The sequence below is a fragment of the Phyllobates terribilis genome, unplaced genomic scaffold (assembly GCF_046119375.1).
Source record: "Phyllobates terribilis strain yellow unplaced genomic scaffold, ASM4611937v1 Scaffold_8__6_contigs__length_399053987, whole genome shotgun sequence".
In the NCBI taxonomy this organism is placed as follows: Eukaryota; Metazoa; Chordata; class Amphibia; order Anura; family Dendrobatidae; genus Phyllobates; species Phyllobates terribilis.
Genome location: NW_027362768.1, coordinates 301,302,958 through 301,327,237, shown reverse-complemented (window position 1 = coordinate 301,327,237; position 24,280 = coordinate 301,302,958). Strand labels below are relative to the sequence as shown.

The 24,280-nt window shown below is 44.8% G+C and overlaps 1 protein-coding gene across 5 annotated transcripts in view; it reads right to left on the bottom strand.

Annotated features, from left to right (window-relative positions):
* Nucleotides 1–9,976: 9,976 nt before the first annotated feature.
* TAMM41 (TAM41 mitochondrial translocator assembly and maintenance homolog) overlaps nucleotides 9,977–24,280 on the bottom strand; it is a 33,539-nt gene continuing 19,235 nt past the window's right edge. For all 5 annotated transcript variants that reach the window (XM_073644501.1, XM_073644505.1, XM_073644502.1 and 2 more), the window contains exons 8-9: nucleotides 19,384–19,446; nucleotides 9,977–10,062 (exon numbers count right to left, since the gene is read on the bottom strand). In XM_073644501.1, coding sequence (XP_073500602.1) covers nucleotides 9,992–10,062; nucleotides 19,384–19,446 — 134 coding nt within the window. In that variant the 3' untranslated portion in view covers nucleotides 9,977–9,991. The remainder of the gene's footprint in view (nucleotides 10,063–19,383; nucleotides 19,447–24,280) is intronic.

Below are 24,280 nucleotides of genomic sequence, written 5' to 3'. Positions count from 1 at the left end.
TGACTGAGGAAGGAGAGCGGACATATAACATCCACAACAGAGATTTCCCTCGATTGATGCTCTAGTCAGTTTTTCATTAATCCAGAGCAGATTGGACTTTCTGTTGATATTAGATTAAAATAGGCTGTTGGACTACCGGTTACAAATGCTGGACCACCAAGATCTCCACACCTTCTGAGACTAATTACATTCCAAAACAATGAAACTGCAAAATCAAGAAGGAAATTTGTGGAATTATGGAAATCACAGGATGGATAGACTGGTTAATGATCTGTAAATGCTAAAAAAATGGAAACAATATTTTCAAAACATCTCGATTTATTCAGAATGGAATATGAGAGCCACACACTGAAAGCCTCACACTTACACCCTTGGCTGCTATCAGTGAGTCAGTGAGGTCATTAATGGTCGTCTGAGGAATGTCCTGCCGCGCTGAATGCACTTGGACAAAACATCAAGATCCGCTGCTGGCAGCTCCCTTTGCAGTTGCCAAAAATTACGTCCCAGATGTTCTTGATGGGGGCACTCAGGCTCGTGGTCTTAGGCTATGCAGGCTGCTCGCAGTAGCACGAGCAACATACAGCCTGCCATTCTCATGTTGAAAAATGGCTCCTGGGACACTTTCATGTTCCCTAGTGAAGGCCTCTTCATGGTGTTGCTCATGTGGTCTCTAGTTCAATCTCCAGCTATTACTGTATCCAAGACAAAAGTAGGACTCATTGCTGAAGAGGATAAGCCCCTGTTCCAACCCCCATTGCCCAGTTGTCCTGCCCCATGATAGCCTTTGAGAATGGTGACATGAGGTCAATGTAACATCTGTAGGTGGACATCTGCTTTATACCTGAATCTAGTGCAAACGACTTCTGAATTTGTGGAGACACTGTGTGATGCCTTGGGCATGGTATGTGATGCCTAATGTCACTTGTTGTACAGAATGGATCAGTAGTCACCTTTCTTTGAATCTGACGAGAGCACATAGGCACAAGGGAACACCACACTGATCCTACTCTTGGGATTGGGATTATGGGGTGGGGTGGCATAGTGTAAAGTAGCTGGACACCACTAGTCTTCATAACAGGTACACTCACAGCTCAGCATTACATTAATTTGGTGATGGTACCAGTGATACGGCCATTTCTCCAGAGTGTCCCAGGAGCTGTTTTTCAACATGACGTCAGGTTGCATGTTGCTCATGCTACTGTGCACAGCCTACGTTCGCTACCCGTATTACCATGGCCTGCAGTATCTCAGTGAAGACAGATTTTCCCATTACTGAGATAGGAGATGACAGTTCAGGAGAACTTGGAGCAGAATACCTTTTTCTGCCTGTAGCTCCTCCTTCCATAGAAGTACCGACTGCTATCTCCTATCTCAGTAATGTAAATAATGTGTCTTCACTGAATACAGATTTTACCCATGAATTCAGAACGACAGATCAATCCAGGAGGAGAAAGAAGCAAAGTTCTTTGATAAGATATATTATAAAGTTTCTTATTTTCATGTGCACTAATGATTTATTAAATAAAACTTAAAACGATGATCACTCTAAGGTCCACTCAAATTATGTTTTTATTTCTTTGAGTGGAAATAATCATTATAAAGCCATTGGTTAAAATTTAGATCTACTACAACAACATTGAATATTTTCTAGAAGCCTGTTGCAACAATTTGGGACAGACAAAACAAGTTTTTTTTGCCCAAAAATTTATTGTGAATGCTATTTTTCAGAGAAAGAAAAAAACTGTAACATTTACCCCGATGGGGATTTGGTTGGTTTCGAGTCCATATCCAAGTGGCAAGAGTAAGGAACCTAAATCATGGGGAAATTGTATGCATTCATATTGACGAAAGATGCGTAATGCTTCCACATCTGACATTCTTGGTCGGGTAACGTCATGGCCAAATAGTCTGATGTCTACACAGGGTAATGAGTGCAGGCGGTGTACCGTGTTGTTCAGGTAAACACTGTGTACAACAGTGAATATATTAGTAGTGAATTATTTACATAAGTCCACTGAACACACACCGGACGGTTATTGTGTACATGGCGCTAACACTGAGCAACCAATACGTTCCTCTACCCCTGTGTATCTCTTCCTGACACATGAAGTCACAGGTTACAGGGAAGCCACCAGGGACTCTGCCGCCTCCTGGTAACTGGTTTTGTTTCCCGATGAGATCATTATATATAAATGTTTACAGTAAACTACTGTAGAAGAAATATACAACTATTGTGCTCGGCCGGTGCCAAAGTTCTTACCTGAGAAGTTATGCCATGTAATCATCGTTACCATCGTTACCGTTTTTCCCTTTTACGAAACACTGGGGAAGGACATCTCCTCCAAGTTGGTCTATTTGACAAATATTAACTGTGCTTGACGCATCTCACATGTACGATCTGATGCCAATTACATGATACCAATAGAACTCTACCATTAAGATTGGACTCCGACACGTCAAATTACTACATGTGATACATAAGATTTTGGCTTGCCAATAAGCCCAACTTCTTATTAACCTAACCGGGGCTGGACAAGCTCTCAATGGTCAAGACAAGAATTTGAGATTGAGTTTTTCCACTTCTAGTTCATACTCCCCCATAGTTATAGACCTTAAGGGGCTTGTCTGGTGAAAACCCCAGGATGATAGGCAACAATTTGTTGATCGGTGGTGGGGGTCTCGTTGCTGGGACCCACACTGATCGTTAGCACCAGAAATTTTTTCTGTTAGAATGGGGTGGCAGTGTGCATACTTGCCCGCCGGATCTTTCATTCCCTACGGGGCTGCCTAGCACTGCGCTCAGCTTTTTCCGCAGAATGAATGAAGTGGTAGTTGGGCATCTGACCTGGTGCTCCATTTTGTAACGGGGATAAAAGTACCTCGTCAGGGCTAGAAAAAAAGTCCAAGTGGTAGTTTAGATAGGTGTCAACTTGTTTTCAATAAACAACCACGTCAATACAAAGCCCATTGACTATGCTTCGATGTATTTAAAGTAAAGTCCACCTATATCTGTCTCGATACATTGCTGCCCTCTTCAATCTGCTACTTCATTTTCCATATCCCCTTTCACATAATGAAAGTCTATATGGCAGGCCATGATCCCAGACAGCACCCCAGCATCACCGGAAACTCCCGCAAAGCGCCCATAAATTGTGTTTAGTGATGCCATAAGCAGGTGCCTACTCTGCCCAGCAATCTTGCAGTTAGCAGAACAGTGTAAAGGTTCCTTTCCATAAGTTGATTTAACAAGTAACAGATCGACTTTTCATCCCTGTAATAGTGTTAATTATGGGATCACAATGGTTGACTTTAGATGTGATCTAAACAATAAGGCAAGAAGTACCATACAATGCTGCTGGGATACATCCTTCATTATACTACATAATAAAAAATGATAATAGGTTTGATAATAAAAAGCTTCAAAATATTATATGTCTCCATGGTAACAGACAACAAACAAACCAAGTGTAGTCTGATTCTGCAGTCATATTTCTTTCCATTTGTTCTCTGTTTAGTTCAGTATATGAAGGGCAGGTGAAAACCAATAATACCTTACTGCTGGATTAGATTGCTCATTTTACAATACATGAATCTGGGAAACCACTGTTGGGACTCATTCACATGATAGTAATTTTGGTCCAAGTGCCATTTTATTCTTCACCCAAACGATGCAAAGTTTCGTTTCACAATCAAGATCAACTAGTTTAAAAAGAAAAAAAAAATGTGTTTAAAAAAAAAATATGAAAGCAGCAATACCAATTCATGCTTTTCCATCACGACCCTACCGGATCCCTGCTGACCTTTACTTTCGGCATTGCTGTGGATTACTGGCTGAGGCCTGATGAACACTATGGCCAGTGATCGGCTGAAAAGTAATTTTTTTGACTGTCAAACTGGACAAAGAAATACAAACCATACTGGAATTTTAAAGAAATTCCACTATTGTATTTTGGATTTTTATTAATTATTTACAACCTCTTTAATACATATTTTTGTATGGGGGAAAATTGTGTTTATGGAATTGCAGTCATGTTCCACTTTTGGTCCAGGTATTGGTGACACATTATTTAGGATCTCTGAAAATACAGAAAATACCCACCCATGTAAACATGTAACTGGCATGCAATCCCTGCTCAATAATGAGTGCCTGGAAGAAGAGAACATGACTCATATACTAATCATTTCTGGCCTTGGTCCAAGGAGAAGAAACAAACCGAAGACCGGACCACGTGAGAGATGTTTGGGAATTCTACAAATCATCCTTCCTATGCCAAGAAAACAAAGCGCTCTCAAGTCACTTAAAACCCCAGAGTGCAGTCAGCAGACTGTCTGTAAATGGATGGAGTGCAGGAGACACAAGCAGTGCAACCTGCGCTTCCCACTGGAATAAGAAGCCACCTTTGCTGTTGTTGCTGCACACAAAGACATCTCTCAATAGAAGGAGAAAGATGATCGCCAAAGTCCTCAAGGACATGCAATGTCTTCTCATGTTACCAGCAAGCAGTGCTATAAACCAACACCTGCAAGGAAATACTGAAGCAGATAGGATGCAGCTGGGAGTGATCTCTGGCAGCGGAGGGGCATCTGTTCTGTCTAAGAGACAGTTAATTGGCGTAAAGAGAATTCTTCGGTTAGGTTCATACTTGCTTTTGCTTTACTTGGACTTGACTTTGCATCAGTTTTTTAGTCTCGATTCATCATTTGTCTTTTTTTTTTTAAAGTCACTTTTTCTTTTTTTTTGTCATGTATTCGTTCAAGAATACGTGCAAAATAAAAAAAATAATTTATTTTTCGCCTTTGGTTTGTTTTCCGCCCGTTTTGCAAATGGTACAAACACGACACCAAAATATCAGGGAGGGGAATGGAAAACATTAAAGACAAAATTTGCAACTTTTTTTTTTTTTTAATTATAATTGATGAATCAGTCGAAAATATCTGGAAACCCAAACCCATGCCCACAAGGAAAACCATATAAAAAAAATAAATAAAAGACCAGGTGAGTACAATATAATTCGCTTTTGTTTTGCGCAGGCACCTGTCAGCACAGTCACTGCTACTTCTGGTCCTAGTGTTCTCCGGCCCGCAGAAAATCTGCAAATGACATGCTTGCTATACAGGGCGGGAGGAAGGAAGTCAGGAGTGCACATTTTCTGTGCAACGGAGAACACTGGAACTTACAGTGACTCTCCGCAGCCTGCGCAGCACAAAGTGAAGCCAATACCCAGAGAAAGGCGGGAACAGTGAAGAGGAGGCAGGCAGAACGCGCAGGATTTCCAGCCGCGGACCTGACGTCACAGGGACAGAGTGAAGAGAGTATGTACGTATGCCCCGTAGCTTAGAAGGACATTTACATAAAGCAATAATTTTTATAGAACAAGACATCATTCATGAGGCATGATGGATGCATGTCTAGTTTCAGCTGTCTACAACCTATGTGCCCATATTAATAGGTCAGATCGTTCAATGGTGGTGACAGATTACCTCTAATGTTGTATGGAGCTGTAAGAATTTTGCGCACAAGACATAAAACTTTTCTTATTTATTGCAAAATTTAATGAGGCTCTTCGAATTTGCGTGGTCCACTTACTTTATAAGCAAATATTACACTATTGTACATGTAGTAGTGACTGCACATTCATTAGCCTGTACTTCTCTGCTGTAACTCAATTTATAACATGTACGGGAGATTTTATTACACAGCTTCACAATAAACAGTTTGTCTGAGCCGGGTACACATGCAAATTCTCCAACAGCCGCAGATCAAGTTCACGGCCCCTTTTGTGGCAACGTAACCGGAGATTCACTGAATCCAAGTTCCAGTAACACAGGCAGCTTGTAATGGGAGGTGGAGTGACAGCTACTGGTCTTCCAGGAGGAGTGTGTGCACCTTATATGTAGGGTGTGTCTGGCTACTGGATACACAGATTATCATATAGTGCTGAAAAGCCACATCATTCCCATCCTATCCACCAAAAATAATCAACTTTTATCAGCTTTGTGGACTTATATTTATTAGGGGACTTTTTTATTTTGTAGGAAAATGTTTTTTTTTTTTGCTTCTAGGGCTCCAAAACTATCATCAGAAAATATTCAACCTTGTAGGATTTTTTTTGTGCCTCGGTCGTTTTCACAATCTGTATACGGACCAAAATACCTGCACCGATCGCGGGTCTTATAGTCAGTTCTTACAGCCCCATAGAAACATAGGAGGCTACAAGTTTGAGTTGGTAGACCTGCAGCCGGTTTGGACATTACTGTCCATATACCGACCGTGAAACAAGCCAGCGTAAACCCAGTCTTACACATTAGACAGCTGGCGGCCAAACAATTGCTCGGCCAGCAGCCATCTGCCCGTAATCCAGCATGCACAAGACCGTTCGACTCTTTAAAGAGCTCCTGTGTCCTCTGTGAGAGCCGCTGCAAGACTCCTCGGGGGCGGTTCTTGACCTAGAGAACCAGTCTGAAACCGGACATGCTGAATCCTTATCTCGCCCAACATCTGTCTGGGGACAATAAGGAGGAGGCTCTTTACACTGTCGGCTGATGCCACCAATATTTGTAAGTTTGGATAACTTTAGTCTCATGTGTATGGGGGTCTTTTGATACACGTCAGCTGAGTGCCTGTTTGGCTGGCATGCCTACTTTCCGACCCCAGTAAATGAAAGTTAACTGCTGTCCGACCTCTTTGGAGGTGACTTATCTACCTCAAGAATCTAAGAAGTCCATCATTCCTAACCCTTCTTTTCTACGATATATGACCCACCAAAAACATTAGATGGCCTTCTTTCACGCCCCCCAAGGGTGGCCGAAACAAGAACGGTGGCAATGTACTGCCTGGCATGGACATGATGTCATCCTATCGTGTGATACTGGGACAATTTTATTTCTTTTGGACCTTTTCCTTTGTAAGTCACCCTTAAAAAAACAGAATTACTGTAATTAACAGAGAAAAACAAAACAAAAATACACTAGTAGAGTAAAACTGATTCAGAAGACTCACCAGATCTCTCCTAGGTGCAAACATCTCAAACATTTTTGTAAATCGCCAATTTTCTTGTGACGGTATTACTCATAGCCAAACCCACATACTCGACCTTCTTTCAAGCCTGCAGCCTCATTAACTCAGGATGGGCAGGTCTCCACATGAACTGTGTCTTGGAGGCTAAAGAATTATTATTCGTTCCTTACCTTCCCTCTACACCGCGCCGTGACTTGTCCACTTACGTAAGTTGTAACATTAAAGCAAGTCACTGGCGGCGATTCACTCACAGGCTAAGTAGCATTTTATAGGGATAAAACACAAACAAAAAGAATACAAACTTTCATGATGACTTAAAGGGTTTGTCTACAAGATTTATTTTCTCTTAAAAATAGGCCAGTGGGGGTAGGTTGCTCGGGAATATTTTTATTATTATAGGATTTTAGACAAAGATAATCACAGTTGTTCCAGTTATTGCTGACAGGTTGCAGCTATCACAACATGACTACAGCACTCTTGACCCCTGCAGCCAATCACTGGACTCGGCAATGATGACCAAACCGCTCAGTCCAGTGATTGGCTGCAGAGGTCAAGTGCACCTAGGATGACTTCATTTGTTATTTTCTACATCTGCAACCCTAGAATAAAAAAAATATATATATATAACCGATAACCCATGCAATTCTCGCTCTGTTCTCTGCCAGTCATGGGGTTCTTTCATCATGTGATCACTACAACCAATCATCAGCCACTGATCCGCTGCAGCCGTCACATCAGCAGGAAGTAGAGCTTCTTTCTTCTGGATGGAATGTGAAGGATAACCCCCTCTTTAAAAGGGTATTTTCCAATAGGACAGATAAAGTGGGGATTTTCAATCATAGATCTGCTTGAGCAAAATCCACAAAATATTTCAATAGCAGAAAAGTGACTAGGTTTCCAAAATTGTATCCAAAAAAAGAATAAAAAAAAAGCCCCCAAAAAATTGCATAAACTGTTCTGTTCTGTAGAATTTAAATCTGCGTCTAGTCAATATTATGTTGCGGACTTTTACCCATTGCAATGCATAAGATGAAATGCAGATGCAGATTTGGTGCATTTTGGTAGTGCAAATTTATCAGTTCTGTGTTGACGTAGTATTAAGGGCTCGTTCACACGATGCGTTTTTTTCCAAAGTGAAAGATTTTAATTCTTTCAATGTTTTCCAACCCTTCAAATGAATGGGAAAAAATAATGAGGGGGGGAAAAAAAAAAAAAAAAAAAAACACGGGGGGGCAAATGGGGGGGTGACCGAGGGGGGGAGGGGAAAGGAGGAGGGGGGGGACAAGGGGGAAAAAACAGCAAGGGGGGGGAACAAACAAGGGGGGGGACAAACAAGGGGGGGGAAACGAACAAGGGGGGGGGACAAGGGGGGAAAAAACGAAAAAGGGAAAAAAACGAACAAGGGAAAAAAAATAAAGAAAAAATGCATAAAAAACGGGCGTATTTTGCGCAGCGTTTTTCTTACCAATACTCTGTTTTTTGGTGCCGAAAAATCTGATGCAAAATACTGAACATGTGCACATAGGCTTAGAGAACTTGTCACTAGGACAGAGACCCATCTATAAAGGCACCAAGAAGAGTGAGTATATATTGGAAAATAAAACAAAACAAAAAACGCCTGGCCTTATTGATGAGTCCCCAGCCACTGGGAAGCCTCAAGGTGCAGAAGGATTTTCAATCTTTTCTATTTGTTGAGTTACAGCACACTTTCATTCACAGCATAATATGAATGATAAATGTCGGATGAGTGACGCACATGCTAATAACTATAGTGACCACTTCTCGGATTTGTATGATGCACAAACTGTTTCTGTTGGATAGTTTTCTTTTGTTTGTTTTTTTCACACTTTTTTGTATCTTTTTTTAATTTATTTTTTTTACGTAATTGTCTAAGGGGTGTGCACCGTATTCCTACACATATTTTCTTTCATCTTAAGTTTGAGACATTTACTTGGGGCTACGGATATTGTTGAGAAGGGTGCAGATTTTTTTGCCTTAAAGGGGTATTCCCATCTCAAAGATTCTATCCAAATATTAATAAAAAAAAACACTAATGTCCATGCATAATGCAAATGGCACTCCGACCCGGACCAACCCGGACTCAAAATGCCAGTGACCGGGTAATGAAGAGATCCATAGTACAAAAATAATTATCTTTATTGAAATATAATGTTAAAAACAGGATAAAAAAAAGCAAAATGTCATACAGAGGATGTAGGACCGTCCAGAAAGGAATTAATAATATACAATATCCAAAATAACAAGTATTGCCTGGATGGGGTACAGAAATAAATTAGGGTACCGTGTCCCCCCTATCCTTAGACAAATACTGTAAACCTTGTACTCAAAATGTGGCAAGGTTAAATATCAATGAAACATTACTAGATAAAGTACCTGAATATATAAGATCCTGCGACCCTTTTATCTACAGACTATGCAGAGACCTCAGTAATCAAAGACAGCAAGAAAAAACAACCAAATCAGGTAGACACAGTAGCAGTGTAGACTGACACCAGACATATTATTCATTCCTTTCTGGACGGTCCTACGACCCCTGTATGGCATTTTTTTGCTTTTTTATGGTGTTTTTAACATTATATTTCAATGAAGATAATTATTATTATATTATGCATCTATTTATTACCCTGTCTCTGGCATTTTGAGTCCAGGTTGGTTGGACTCCAGCGCTGCAGTGCTAACCACTGAGCCACCATACAGTGCTTACCACTGAGCCACCTTTCTCTGCTCGATCACTGCTTGATCCCGAGTGACCATATAAAATACAAATATTTTAGCAATGGGCGTTTACAGGGTCTAATCTGGTAACTGGATCCAAAGCACCATACACATGACATAGAAAACTGTATGTGAATGTGATCAATAAATCGGCATCAGGTTCCAATATTTTTTTTATTTAATAGGGTATAAAGCCAAATATATAAATTATGAAATACTTAGAACACAAATAATATATTATTGCTGGCGTAGACTCCGCATCATTTTGTAGAGCTTCTTTGCACTATAGGAAACGGTTTTCTTTACTCCTGAAAATAGGAAAAAAACAGAATTAACTGCAACTGTTCACAGTGACTAATATATTCAGAATAAGAACATACAATTTAGCAGGTTTATGGTAAAGATTGGTCAGACCCTTGACCAGAGGTCACGCTGGACCAGAGCCTCCTCTTCTAGGTCCGATACGACACCGTTGCGGCACGTGACGTTGTGCCAGGTCTACTAATCAGAAGAGGGGATGGGGATGCCAGCAGGTAGGAAAAGGTTCACAGGGCTCTGGTCCAGCGGCCACGGACTACCGATGTGTCCCCGAACATTTTTGCTCAACTTTCATTTCTGGATTTTAAAATGATTCGACAATAGAAGTTCTCCTGTTACCACTGTAGGCCTTAAGGTCTCCATACACATTTAATAAAAACAATGGTCATGTATTAAACCTTACTACAGGGGGGTTCTCAGTGTTGACAATTCCTTTTCGTCCCCCAATAATAATATAATCATGGGTTGCGCCTCTTCTCAATAGTGTTCAAATTTCCAACAGCGCCACCACAGGGGAGAAGCAACATTACACAATTTCTATAAAAACCAATTGACTGTTCGTGTAATAGACAGATGTTGTGGGTTATCCAAGAAGAGAGACACTTTTTGCAACTGCTCTCTACACTGGCTAATAGAAGCTGGTCTTAAATGGTGGGCTCTAATCATTCAAGTCTATGGGTCCGTGAAAAAAACTGGATCACACTCGAATGACATCAGAGTGCAGTCCGATTTTCACATAATGGAGAAACTTCTTTTTTTTTTATTCTCCACATCTGAGAAAAACGGATCCCACTCTGATCAGTGTATGAGTAGCATAATCGGACCATTTTTCTCGGATGAAGACCACGGTCGTTTGACCCTAGCTGAAAAGTAAACGATGTGGCTACTAAGTGTATGTGCAGAGGACATTTTTTTTCAGGAGGGTCCGCACCGAATCCTGGAAGAAAAAAAAGTGCTAAACACTCAAAAGAATGGACATATTAATTTCTGTGTACATACGACTTTGTTCATACGTTCAGGCTTTTGAGACACTTCACCGCTTCAGGTTTGACCTGGCCATTCTTCAGGCATTTTGCACACTGAAGACTCTCTGTAATTTATAATGCGAGTCAATGGGACGTTTTTTTGCTTGAAAAGCAGCTAGGGGTTTCATCTTTGTTTAATGAAGTAAAAAAAAAAAGTCCAGAAAATGCAAGTAAAAAATATGCTCCAAAAATGCCAGAAAGACACACCAACGGCCAAAAACGTAAAAAAAAACACTAAAGAAATGGCTGAAAGAAAAAGAAAACAAAAACCACCAACGTTTCCTGAAGTGGTTTCCACTTGAAAATCTGGTCGGGTTCACCCATCTGGAAAAGGCATTCTTAGGCCATGTTCACACATTCAGTATTTGGTCAGTATTTTACATCAGTATTTGTAAGCCAAAACCAGGAGTGGATGATAAATGCAGAAGTGGTGACGTGTTTCTATTATACTTTTCCTCTGATTCTTCCACTCCTGATGTAATATACTGTAATATCCACTCAACATGTGCACATGGCCATATGGTCTCCATACACATTTGATAAAAAGGCACACAAACCCACCAAGATAATGTTGGGGAAGAGAAGGATCGGACGGTTGGGATTTCAACAACCACCAATCCTTTTGTTTGGAGTGGATACAAGTCACTGATATGGGAGTTTGTTAGCAGCTCTCTCCTACAGAGCACTGAAGCTTCTGCCGGAGCCGAGAGTTCCCCTGTATGGACGGTGATTTTTGGGGAGAAACTGGCCAAATGATTGCTTAGCAGATAGCCATCTAATCCGTTTGGCCAGCCGTAGGGTGTGATCACACATTGCAAACAGAGTCCAGACAGAATTTATTATCCTGTTTATGCAACTATTCAACAAAGATATTCTGATTAACACGACAATAACAAAACAACACAAAGATTTGGCCCAATAGTAGTAAAAGTATCTCTTTGTCCATTGCCAATGGGCACAGATCAGTCACAGTCTGGAGATGTCCTGGGGCACGTTTAATGACTACATCACAGACTATTCACAGCAGACAGAAGACTCGCACCATTGTCTGCGCTTCTGAACTAAATTGTATCTGGAAACTAAACTGGCATTTACCCGAGGTCCCGACAGAGCAAAACATCTCACTCCGCTGGAAACACTAATGATGCAACTTTTTTTTTTGTTTGTTTTTTTGGATCTGTCCTCCATCCATTCCATCTCAACTATAAAAATGTAATTGACTAAAATTAAAAAAATAATTTGCAAAATGTATTAATTTATTCGGACGAATGATGTATGAGGCAGACTAAAGAGGTGATCAAGAGGAAATGGGGCCTAAATATTACAGATTAGCTACAATGAAAATAAAATACTAGGCTGAAAGGGAATCAGTCAGAATGACCCCCCCCCCCCAAACTGTTTATATGGTCATAGTGATGTCTGACAGATGTTGCCATCCATACATTTACTGATATAATCTGTTGCTTCCTGACTGATACTATTCACTATTGCTGTTATAATTTATATGCAAATGAGGCTTAACTGCTCCAGGCGTGATCGATGCACTTCCCAAGCCTCTGCCTGCCTGGCTTCTGCTTGCCTGACAGCGGTGTATGGAAACCAATGAGCTGTCAGTCAGTCAAAGAGGAAAGTGAGGCGGTGCGGATATAATTGGCGAGGTACAGGCTTATGAAGTGCTTTGATTAGCCCACTAATATTATCTGTTGCTCCCTGACTGATACTATTGCTGTTATAATTAATATGCAAATGAGGCTTAAGTGCTCCAGGCGTGATACATGCACTTCCCAAGCCTTTGCCCCCCTGGCTCCTGCTTGCCTGACAGCTGTGTATTGAAGCTAATGGGCGGTCAGTCAAAGAAAGTGGGGCAGTACAGAGGATAGAATCCGCGATGTAGAGTCTTATGAAGTGCTCTTATAACGCCCAGGGCATTTAAGCCTCATTAGCATATACATTTAAGTAGCGATTTTTCGGTCTGACAGGAGGCAGATTGCATAAATAAAAGGTGTGCATGGAATTATCTTTCAGACAGTAACATGACCATATAAACTGTTTGGGGTGGAGAATAGTGCTGACAGATTCCCTTTAAAGGGGTTGTCTTATGTTCTGTCTTCAGGAGCGCATCGCTCATTTACCTCCCCCAGCTTCTCGCTTACCGGAGGGTAGCATGTTCCTGATTGATTGAAAATTTGGACCAGCGGGATTGCTGTGCTGCTGGCTTGAACTGTGTGCTCTGCCTTGTTGCAAGCAGAGGCAGCTTTACCTCTCCAGGCCAATAATCAGAGGAGCACATGGGCACTGAAGTAAGCCGGGTCCAGCCAGCTTCAGAGCCTAAGAAGCGGTAACCAACGTAACAAGCAGTATACAATTAAATTAGATATTTCTCTATTTTCGAGAACGGAGAAGATTTTTAATTGCAAGTAAATTACAAAGTTGCTTATTTTTACAGGCACTCCTTTAAAAGTGATCGTCCGATCAGAGGGTTTGATGACCTATTCTGGACATAGGTCAATATTACAATCGGAAGTGGTTTTCGACACCCGGCGTCTCCAATCATGAGCTGGTACCAGCTCCGGCAGTGGCTAGGTGTAAACATTGAACAAGACCAGCGCAGCTCCATTCATAGTGTAGTGGCCGCTGCAGAGTGCTGAAGATCGGCTCCTATTCAAGAGAAAGGATAGGTTCTACAGTATTGATGATCGGAGAAATCTTTGAAGGGTAGCGTTTCAAGGGCCATTTATGAGGTGGTCGTTGACTACAAGTGGTCTCTAAATAAAACCCCTGTGCCTCCCCTGCACACGATTGCCCTGCAAACAGTACATGTAAAATGAGCCAACCGATTTTCATACAGGGAGGAAGGGTGACTTTAATAAATCCATATAAGACATGACCATAAAATAAGAAGCACATTCTACTTCATTTACAATTCCCCGCAGTGGATAATTTTACGACTCATTACTTTTAGTAGACCGAGACCTTTGTCTGCAGTAAAACGCACACAAAAAAATCCATGTAATTAGTAAAACACATCACTGAGGACATTTCCAAATTTTAGGGGAAGTGTAAAACTTTCCCAAATGTAATAATACTTCTCATGTTCTTAAAAGGTTGGCCGCATTCAGGAAAGTAGACCAGAAACTGCAAAATAGCACTTAATTGCCCTCCCTGGGTCCGGTGCCATCATCTGCTGTTGCAGTCTCAGAGCTTTGGCTGCAGTGGTGACATCCCGTCAGCAGCTCACATGACCGCTGCAGTCAATCAATGATTTCAATGGCTATGCCGAGGTAGATGGCACGAGCCACTGAGTTCAGTGATTGGCTGCAGTGGTGTTACGCGTTGACAAAGTGACAAGACACAGACCGCCAAAGCCTGAGCTGGACCAAGAAAGGGAAAATACCTGCTGAGTTATTTTACAGTCCTGAAAGTGGACAACCCCTTTAATTTAAAAGATTATAAAAAGAAAGAAAACTAAATATACGTCTGATCTACCGCACACTACATAGTGATATACTAAGTTATGGAGCGAGTCGATGGCAAGGATGAACAGAGATGACCCGTGACGGAAGTCGATGTGCAGCTCTAGTCTTTCTAAGGAACTAAAGTGCACCTATCATATTCACAAAAACCAAACCGCAGCAAATTAAGTTCAATTAACACCAGAAACGTAATACACAGGTAATGTGTAATGTAGCACTGAGTTATAAAATATTCATAGTCACGGTGGCATAAGTAATCTGAAGGTGCCAACGTCATTAACGTGAGCCTGTCTTAAAAGAGCTGAGGTTTAAAGGGGTTTTCCCAAGAAAAAAAAGTTCATTTTATTCACTAGGTCTTGGAACAATAATAAGTTCCACAATTGGATGTGATTAAAAAAAATGTTCCTGTGCTGAGATAATCTTATAAATGTGCCCCTGCTGTGTGCTGTGTAATGGCTGTGTCTGACCGTACAGGGACATGGTCTGATCATACCACATCTTCTGGGCAGGTGAGGAAGCAAAAAAGCATACAGACAAGACAGCAGGGGGTCACAGCTGGTTCTTTTTGTGAGGTAAAACATTTCTCTGCCTGTTTTGAAGCAATGTTTTACCTCACAGAAAGAATCAGCTGTGATCCCGGGCCATAATGTCTGTATACTCTCTTTTGTTTTCTCCTCTAGCCAGTAGCTGTATGGTCAGACACAGCCATTACACAGTACACAGCAGGGGCACATGTATAAGATTATCTCAGCACAGGAACATTTTATTTCATCACATCCAATTGTGGAAATTCTTTTTATTCCAAGATCTAGTGAATTAAATGAACTTTTGTTCGTGGGAAAAACCCTTTAAAAAGAGGATCGTCGCTCTCAGTTTCATCAAACTCTCGTATTCGCGATGAAATGACAAAGCTGAAGCATCGATTGTTAGCAATCTGCATAATATGGTTACTCTGTTATTCCTCCTGGAAATGAATGGATTGGCAAACGATTGTTACTATTTACCTTGTCACTGGAGGATAGCCCTAGGCAGTCCAACACTGTAAGCACTATACGTACAAGAGATATGCAACTTAGTGCCAACTATTGGGGCTAGCCACCCTATAACAAGACTTAAAACATAGCCGAGCCAGCCACAAGAGTTGAGTTGATTTGCTGCACCCTGGTCCATGGCCACCGGACCAAAACCTTACAAACCTTCTCCTACCAGCCAACATTCCCGATGCTTCCTCGGATTGGTAGGTCTTTTACAAGAATGATGCTGGAGATCGCGCACACAGGTAGTAGGAGACTAACAGGGCTCTGTTAAAATGGCCATGGGCTGCCAACTGGACCAGTGTTCTGTGAACATCTTTGCTCAACTCAGAGGCCCATTTACAAAAAGCTGTTTGGAGGTAATTGCTCCTCATCAGAGCATAGCAGGGATAGGCTGGTGGCAGGATAAACCCTTGAGGCAGCTTTGGGGAAACTGTCTCTTTGCTGTCCCTTAAAACTTCACACAGTTTGTTATTTAAGAGCCAGCCCCCTCCCAAAGCTATGACAAGAGACATGCTAATATAGGTTTTTCAACTCATCTATACATTTCCAGGAGGAATAACAAGAGTGGCACAATGTAATGTTCTAAGCAAAGATGCTTTAAAATTGTTATAGGAAATATGAGTATTTGCTAAAAGACACGTGCCAGATCTCCTTTATAAAAAGGCATTATTAAAAGTTTTTTTTCAATTCGGAAAAAAACCCTCTTCAATGGCTGCAATTTGCTTTTAAAAATGAAAAAAAAAAATTGTTCCTTAATCATTCCCCCCAGGTCCACTGCTGAATCTCCCCCGCTGCTCCCGATGTCTGCAGATCTGACATCACATGGAAAGCGCTGCAGCCAATAACTGAGCTTAACGGCTCATGTCGTCAACTTGGGCAGGCTGCAGCTCTGTCGATGTTACGTCAGCGCTGCAGACAATAACAGGCACAAGGAGCAGCAGCGACGACTCGCAGCTGGACCCAGGATGGGTTAGTAAAGCACTTTTTATTATTATTATTATTATTATTATAATAACAAACTGCAGCCAGTGAAGAGGGATTTTCCAAAACTGGAAAACTCCTCAAAGACATGCCCAATTCACAGGCAGTCAAAGTTGGGACTAAGGAGGCAGGAGTCTTCACACTGCTTAGTGTAGCAGTTGATTCGGTCAATTAAGTAGTGCAGCATTAGAAAATCTCCCCGTCTCAGAACTGGCATGGTTGACCTGGACCAACAGTCAGAGATTCTCTGGCACTGTACCACCTAAAGCCAATATTCAGGTGGTACACAACAGCAATTCTAAAAATGCACGTCCTGACCGACGAGCTGTAAGACACTACAAGCGTGCACCATAACTGCACTCATCTACAGCACTGCGCGAGCATTTCTTACCATGTTAAGCACATTGGCATCTGTATTACCAGGAGCAGACACAGCCAGAAGAGGGCCCCTGTGCAAGGACAGTGAATGGGCCCTTTGCAGTCCAAAAGCTCATCATCTGCAGGTTAATAGCATTATGAAGGTGCCCGAGCCGCAGAACTGAAAGTGCGGCACCTGGAAGAAAATTAACTTTACTTCTCCCAGGAGCTGCCGGCTTTCAGTCATACAGGCGCGTCCAGAGCATTTACGGCCGCGCCCAGAGCATTTACGGCCGCGCCCAGAGCATTTACGGCCGCGCCCAGAGCATTTAAAGTCACCAGATTTCCCGTGTACCACTATGAACAGTGACTTTAGCCTGTACGACTGAAAGCCGGCTGCTCCCAGGAGGAATAAAGTTCTGCGGCCGGGCACCTTTATGCCGCCAATAACCTGCATGTTAACACCATATCTGCAGGTTTATAGCGTTATCCAACCTAACAGGTAGGGAGTTACTTTCCGATCGTTGGGGGTCTGACCACTGAAACACAGAAACGGGACTCTGCCGATAGAGCAGAGGAGCGCATGCTTGACCTTTGCTCAATTAATGTTACATAGGACTGCTGGAACCCGCAGAGCGTACTTGTCCATTTTCGGCAGTCACATAGAGAATGAATGGAGCGGAGGCTGACCATGCGTACCTCCACTATCCAAGACAGTGCTCTGCAAAGTGGGAGTCCCAGCAGTCAGACCCCCAGCAAACAGTCAAGTAAGTTATCTCCAATCCTATCATACTATCTTTGGAAAAACCCTTTAAATAATATATGATTTGCTTGTGTAGGAAAAATCAATACTACAATTAGGAAATATGCACACATCTATGGCCAGGAGATGACGTCTATATACCAGTTTGATTGACATCTCATTCCAAAACCATGGACATTGCCAAGTTGGTCCTTTCCTTGCAGCTATAACGACCCCCACCCTTCTAGGAAAGCCATATACTGGAACACGCCGGTGGAAATGAGAGCGGCCGTCTGATCAGACACTCCGTTTGCATATTATGGAAAGGATCCTGGCAGCAGTTATGGCAGACAATGGCGCAGTCAGCTCAGACCTTCCCCGCAGTGACAGTATGAGGGCAGGGGTATTGTCAGCCGCTCTCTCCCCGCCCGGTGCTGATGCCTGTAATTAGACTCCGGCACAGTGTAAGTAAATGGAGGAGACAGGCTCAGCGGGCGCTGTCACTTACCAGCCTTACCCGCTCACTCCTTTCTGAAGCCAGCTATAGGGAAACAGAGGAGGGGTGAGTTTTTTTTCATACCCCCCAAATTAGGGGTTTTGGGGACTCCCTCTTGAAATTCCTTGAACTTTAGGTCATCAATATCAGATCATTGGGGGTCCGGCTACTCCAGAAATCAACTGATCGAAGGAGCCACAGAGCTGTGGAAGTGGCTCAGCTCCGTTGATTGTGATGTAGTGGCCATGGATGGTACTGCAAGCTCTCTATCATGTAAAAGGATGAGAGAGAGCTTGTAGTACCACTCATGGCCTCTAAAAAATGTGTGGCACCGTTGAGCCAAGGTTTTCAATCAGCTGATTGGCGTTGGTGCAGAGAGTCGAATCCCCACCTGAGCACAGGTTATCGATATCAACCCCTTAAAAAATTGCCATATTTGGTGGGGCATAATTTACTGCATCGGGACAGACATTTATATCACGGGCACATGAGTTGTGCCTGCCCCATCTGGCTGGAAAATACTGGCGCTACCTCTGATTCCAGAAGTTTAACCCCCCAGGTACATTGGTCAAAAAAAACAGCACTAAAGGAGTATGACAGAGGGAGAGCGCTCCTCCTGTCAGCCTATCGCCCCCAACACCACCTGGTTGCAGGGTGCAGAAGGGTTATTTTGGCAACTATAATTTGAAAAAGAAATTTGGCATCACCGTAATTGTGTTGACCCACAGAATAAAGTTAAGGGGTTTTCCCATCTCCAAGATCCTATCCCAATATGTAGTAGGTGTAAATCATAAAATTAGCAAATACCTCCAATTAGAAATGTAGTATAGTTCTCCTGATAACCTATGTCGATTAGGTATCCATGGTTACAATCACTAGCAACTAACTATCACTATATGAGTGGTCATAACCATGGATACCTAAACTACTGCAATGCCTTGCACATGGGGAAAGAGACATAGCGCATCAGAAGAACTATACTATATTTCTACTTTGAGGTATTTGCTATTATTACACCACCATCTTTGGATAGGATCATTGAGATGGGAATACCCCTTTAATCCAATTTGTGCAGCATCTGGATAATATAAAATGTAGACATTTTTTTTAATTTCATCTCCATAAAGAGTTAATAAACTTCCTATATGATCCTGCTTCAATATTGAGGCATTTTGGGACGTGCGGAGGACTCGTTCTTACCAGCGGTGACTATTCCTTTAGCGCTTTGACTCCAGCTGGAAGATTTCACTATGCCAAATATAGCTGTGGAGAGATGGAAAACAGACGTTACTGCAACATTCACGGGGCAATGTGTGACGGTAAAGGGGAGTTACGGTCACAAAACTAGCTACTATTATTTCCCAGAAATAAGTTTCTAAAAGGGGCGCTCCTATCTTCAGCATTTATGGCACAGGATGTGTCTCCATAAGTGGGACCCGGACTTACGAGGAGGACTAAGTGCTGGATGTGGCAATTAGGGTTCACTGGACCCCCATTCTCTACACCTGGCCTGTGCAAATGCCATAAATGCTGAAAGTGTGAATACCCCTTTAAAAAGGCGTTGTCCGGTGAAGATTAGTTATCATCTATCCAAAGGATAAGCGATAACTTATTGATTGTGGGGATCCAACCGCTGGGACCACCACCAATCGACAGAATGGGCAACTTTTTTCCCTGTTAAAATGCAGTGACAGTGCCCATGTCCAACCGCCGCTCCATTTCCAGTTTAGCTCAGCTTTTTCCGAGAGACAGGGAGCGAGCGAGCGATGGAGACAGGGAGCGAGCGAGCGATGGAGACAGGGAGCGAGCGAGCGATGGAGACAGGGAGCGAGCGAGCGATGGAGACAGGGAGCGAGCGAGCGATGGAGACAGGGAGCGAGCGAGCGATGGAGACAGGGAGCGAGCGAGCGATGGAGACAGGGAGCGAGCGAGCGATGGAGACAGGGAGCGAGCGAGCGATGGAGACAGGGAGCGAGCGAGCGATGGAGACAGGGAGCGAGCGAGCGATGGAGACAGGGAGCGAGCGAGCGATGGAGACAGGGAGCGAGCGAGCGATGGAGACAGGGAGCGAGCGAGCGATGGAGACAGGGAGCGAGCGAGCGATGGAGACAGGGAGCGAGCGAGCGATGGAGACAGGGAGCGAGCGAGCGATGGAGACAGGGAGCGAGCGAGCGATGGAGACAGGGAGCGAGCGAGCGATGGAGACAGGGAGCGAGCGAGCGATGGAGACAGGGAGCGAGCGAGCGATGGAGACAGGGAGCGAGCGAGCGATGGAGACAGGGAGCGAGCGAGCGATGGAGACAGGGAGCGAGCGAGCGATGGAGACAGGGAGCGAGCGAGCGATGGAGACAGGGAGCGAGCGAGCGATGGAGACAGGGAGCGAGCGAGCGATGGAGACAGGGAGCGAGCGAGCGATGGAGACAGGGAGCGAGCGAGCGATGGAGACAGGGAGCGAGCGAGCGATGGAGACAGGGAGCGAGCGAGCGATGGAGACAGGGAGCGAGCGAGCGATGGAGACAGGGAGCGAGCGAGCGATGGAGACAGGGAGCGAGCGAGCGATGGAGACAGGGAGCGAGCGAGCGATGGAGACAGGGAGCGAGCGAGCGATGGAGACAGGGAGCGAGCGAGCGATGGAGACAGGGAGCGAGCGAGCGATGGAGACAGGGAGCGAGCGAGCGATGGAGACAGGGAGCGAGCGAGCGATGGAGACAGGGAGCGAGCGAGCGATGGAGACAGGGAGCGAGCGAGCGATGGAGACAGGGAGCGAGCGAGCGATGGAGACAGGGAGCGAGCGAGCGATGGAGACAGGGAGCGAGCGAGCGATGGAGACAGGGAGCGAGCGAGCGATGGAGACAGGGAGCGAGCGAGCGATGGAGACAGGGAGCGAGCGAGCGATGGAGACAGGGAGCGAGCGAGCGATGGAGACAGGGAGCGAGCGAGCGATGGAGACAGGGAGCGAGCGAGCGATGGAGACAGGGAGCGAGCGAGCGATGGAGACAGGGAGCGAGCGAGCGATGGAGACAGGGAGCGAGCGAGCGATGGAGACAGGGAGCGAGCGAGCGATGGAGACAGGGAGCGAGCGAGCGATGGAGACAGGGAGCGAGCGAGCGATGGAGACAGGGAGCGAGCGAGCGATGGAGACAGGGAGCGAGCGAGCGATGGAGACAGGGAGCGAGCGAGCGATGGAGACAGGGAGCGAGCGAGCGATGGAGACAGGGAGCGAGCGAGCGATGGAGACAGGGAGCGAGCGAGCGATGGAGACAGGGAGCGAGCGAGCGATGGAGACAGGGAGCGAGCGAGCGATGGAGACAGGGAGCGAGCGAGCGATGGAGACAGGGAGCGAGCGAGCGATGGAGACAGGGAGCGAGCGAGCGATGGAGACAGGGAGCGAGCGAGCGATGGAGACAGGGAGCGAGCGAGCGATGGAGACAGGGAGCGAGCGAGCGATGGAGACAGGGAGCGAGCGAGCGATGGAGACAGGGAGCGAGCGAGCGATGGAGACAGGGAGCGAGCGAGCGATGGAGACAGGGAGCGAGCGAGCGATGGAGACAGGGAGCGAGCGAGCGATGGAGACAGGGAGCGAGCGAGCGATGGAGACAGGGAGCGAGCGAGCGATGGAGACAGGGAGCGAGCGAGCGATGGAGACAGGGAGCGAGCGAGCGATGGAGACAGGGAGCGAGCGAGCGATGGAGACAGGGAGCGAGCGAGCGATGGAGACAGGGAGCGAGCGAGCGATGGAGACAGGGAGCGAGCGAGCGATGGAGACAGGGAGCGAGCGAGCGATGGAGACAGGGAGCGAGCGAGCGATGGAGACAGGGAGCGAGCGAGCGATGGAGACAGGGAGCGAGCGAGCGATGGAGACAGGGAGCGAGCGAGCGATGGAGACAGGGAGCGAGCGAGCGATGGAGACAGGGAGCGAGCGAGCGATGGAGACAGGGAGCGAGCGAGCGATGGAGACAGGGAGCGAGCGAGCGATGGAGACAGGGAGCGAGCGAGCGATGGAGACAGGGAGCGAGCGAGCGATGGAGACAGGGAGCGAGCGAGCGATGGAGACAGGGAGCGAGCGAGCGATGGAGACAGGGAGCGAGCGAGCGATGGAGACAGGGAGCGAGCGAGCGATGGAGACAGGGAGCGAGCGAGCGATGGAGACAGGGAGCGAGCGAGCGATGAACATAGAGAGCAAGCGAGCGAGATAGACAGCGAGCGAGATTTTACAGCACCAAAGTTCAGGTCCCCATTGACTTCTATGGGGTTTGTTTACAAGTTTGGGGCAAGTTCTGGTACCCGAACCAAACTTTAGACTAAAGTACCCTCAATCCCAAACTTCCAAGGGTGTGCTCATCCCTACTTAAGGACGCTCTACTGTCAGCTTTAATAACATAGAAGAACATATAGTTGAGGACTAGCTTAGCTTTAGTTTCACACTGTGACCTGTGGGATCATTCAGCACTCTGGGCCCCTCTTTCTTCTGTCAATATTTCAGGTCGGGAAAGTATGGGCCCCCGGGGCAAACAAAAGACGGCTCTGAAAGTCTTGTCAAGAGGAAGGAACTTAGGAGAATGGGCCGATGAAATGAATGCCTTTAGGACGGAGAAGTAGACTGTCCTATTCTTCTGTCGTAGACATGATGGAAGAACAGATTTAGAAGCAGCAGCAGCTATAGTCGCTGACAAAAAGTGATCTCATACAATGGCGGAATCTGAACATTTTAGGAGAGTCTAGCGTTATTTTCAGTTAGATACGAAGGGAAGTGTCCTTTAAAAAGCTTTTCTGGGAAAGGCCAACTTGAAAAACAGAAAAAAATGCGCACAGCTCAAAAATTTGTATAAAGAGTAATCACTTAGAAGAGGAAAAAGATGGCGTTACACTGGTCTGGTCTGGTGTCCACTTCGATATTCTGTGGCAGCCGGATCAGGACAGCAAGAACTTCCTCTGCCAACACTCGAATGCCGGCGTCCTCGATGTCATCGCGCAAGAAGAACCCAGGGTGCCAGCATTTTAAATCAGACCAGAGCAGTGTGAATATTTTTGCAATGGGTGAAAACCTCAGCAAGTCCGTGGCATTATCTGCATTTAACATACAGTGGGTACGGAAAGTATTCAGACCCTTTTACATTTTTCACTCTTTGTTTCATTGCAGCCATTTGGTAAATTCTAAAAAGTTCATTTTTTTCTCATTAAAGTACACTCTGCACCCCATCCGGACTGAAAAAAACAGAAATGTAGGAATTTTTGCAAATTTATTAAAAAAGAAAAACTGAAATATCACATGGTCATAAGTATTCAGACCCTTTGCTCAGTATTGAGTAGAAGCACCCTTTTGAGCTAGTACAGCCATGAGTTTTCTTGGGAATGATGCAACAAGTTTTTCACACCTGGATTTGGGGATCCTCTGCCATTCTTCCTTGCAGATCCTCTCCAGTTCCGTCAGGTTGGATGGTGAACGTTGGTGGATAACCATTTTCAGGTCTCTCCAGAGATGCTCAATTGGATTTAGGTCAGGCCTCTGGCTGGGCCAGTCAAGAATGGTCACAGAGTTGTTCTGAAGCCACTCCTTTGTTATTTTAGCTGTGTGCTTAGGGTCACTGTCTTGTTGGAAGGTGAACCTTCTGCCAAGTCTGAGGTCCAGAGCACTCTGGAAGAGGTTTTCATCCAGGATATCTCTGTACTTGGCCACATTCATGTTTCCTTCAATTGCAACCAGTCGTCCTGTCCCTGCAGCTGAAAAACACCCCCATAGCATGATGCTGCCACCACCATGTTTCACTGTTGGGATTGTATTGGGCAGGTGATGAGCAATGCCTGGTTTTCTCCACACATACCGCTTAGACTTATCACCAAAAAGTTCTATCTTCGTCTCATCAGACTAGAGAATCTTATTTCTCATAGTCTGGGAGTCTTTCATGTGTTTTTGAGTAAACTCTATGCGGGCTTTCATATCTCTTGCACTGAGGGGAGGCTTCCGTCGGGCCACTCTGCCATAAAGGCCCAACTGGTGGAGGGCTGCAGTGATAGTTAACTTTGTGGAACTTTCTCCCATCTCCCTACTGCATCTCTGGAGCTCAGCCACAGTGATCTTGGGGTTCTTCTTTACCTC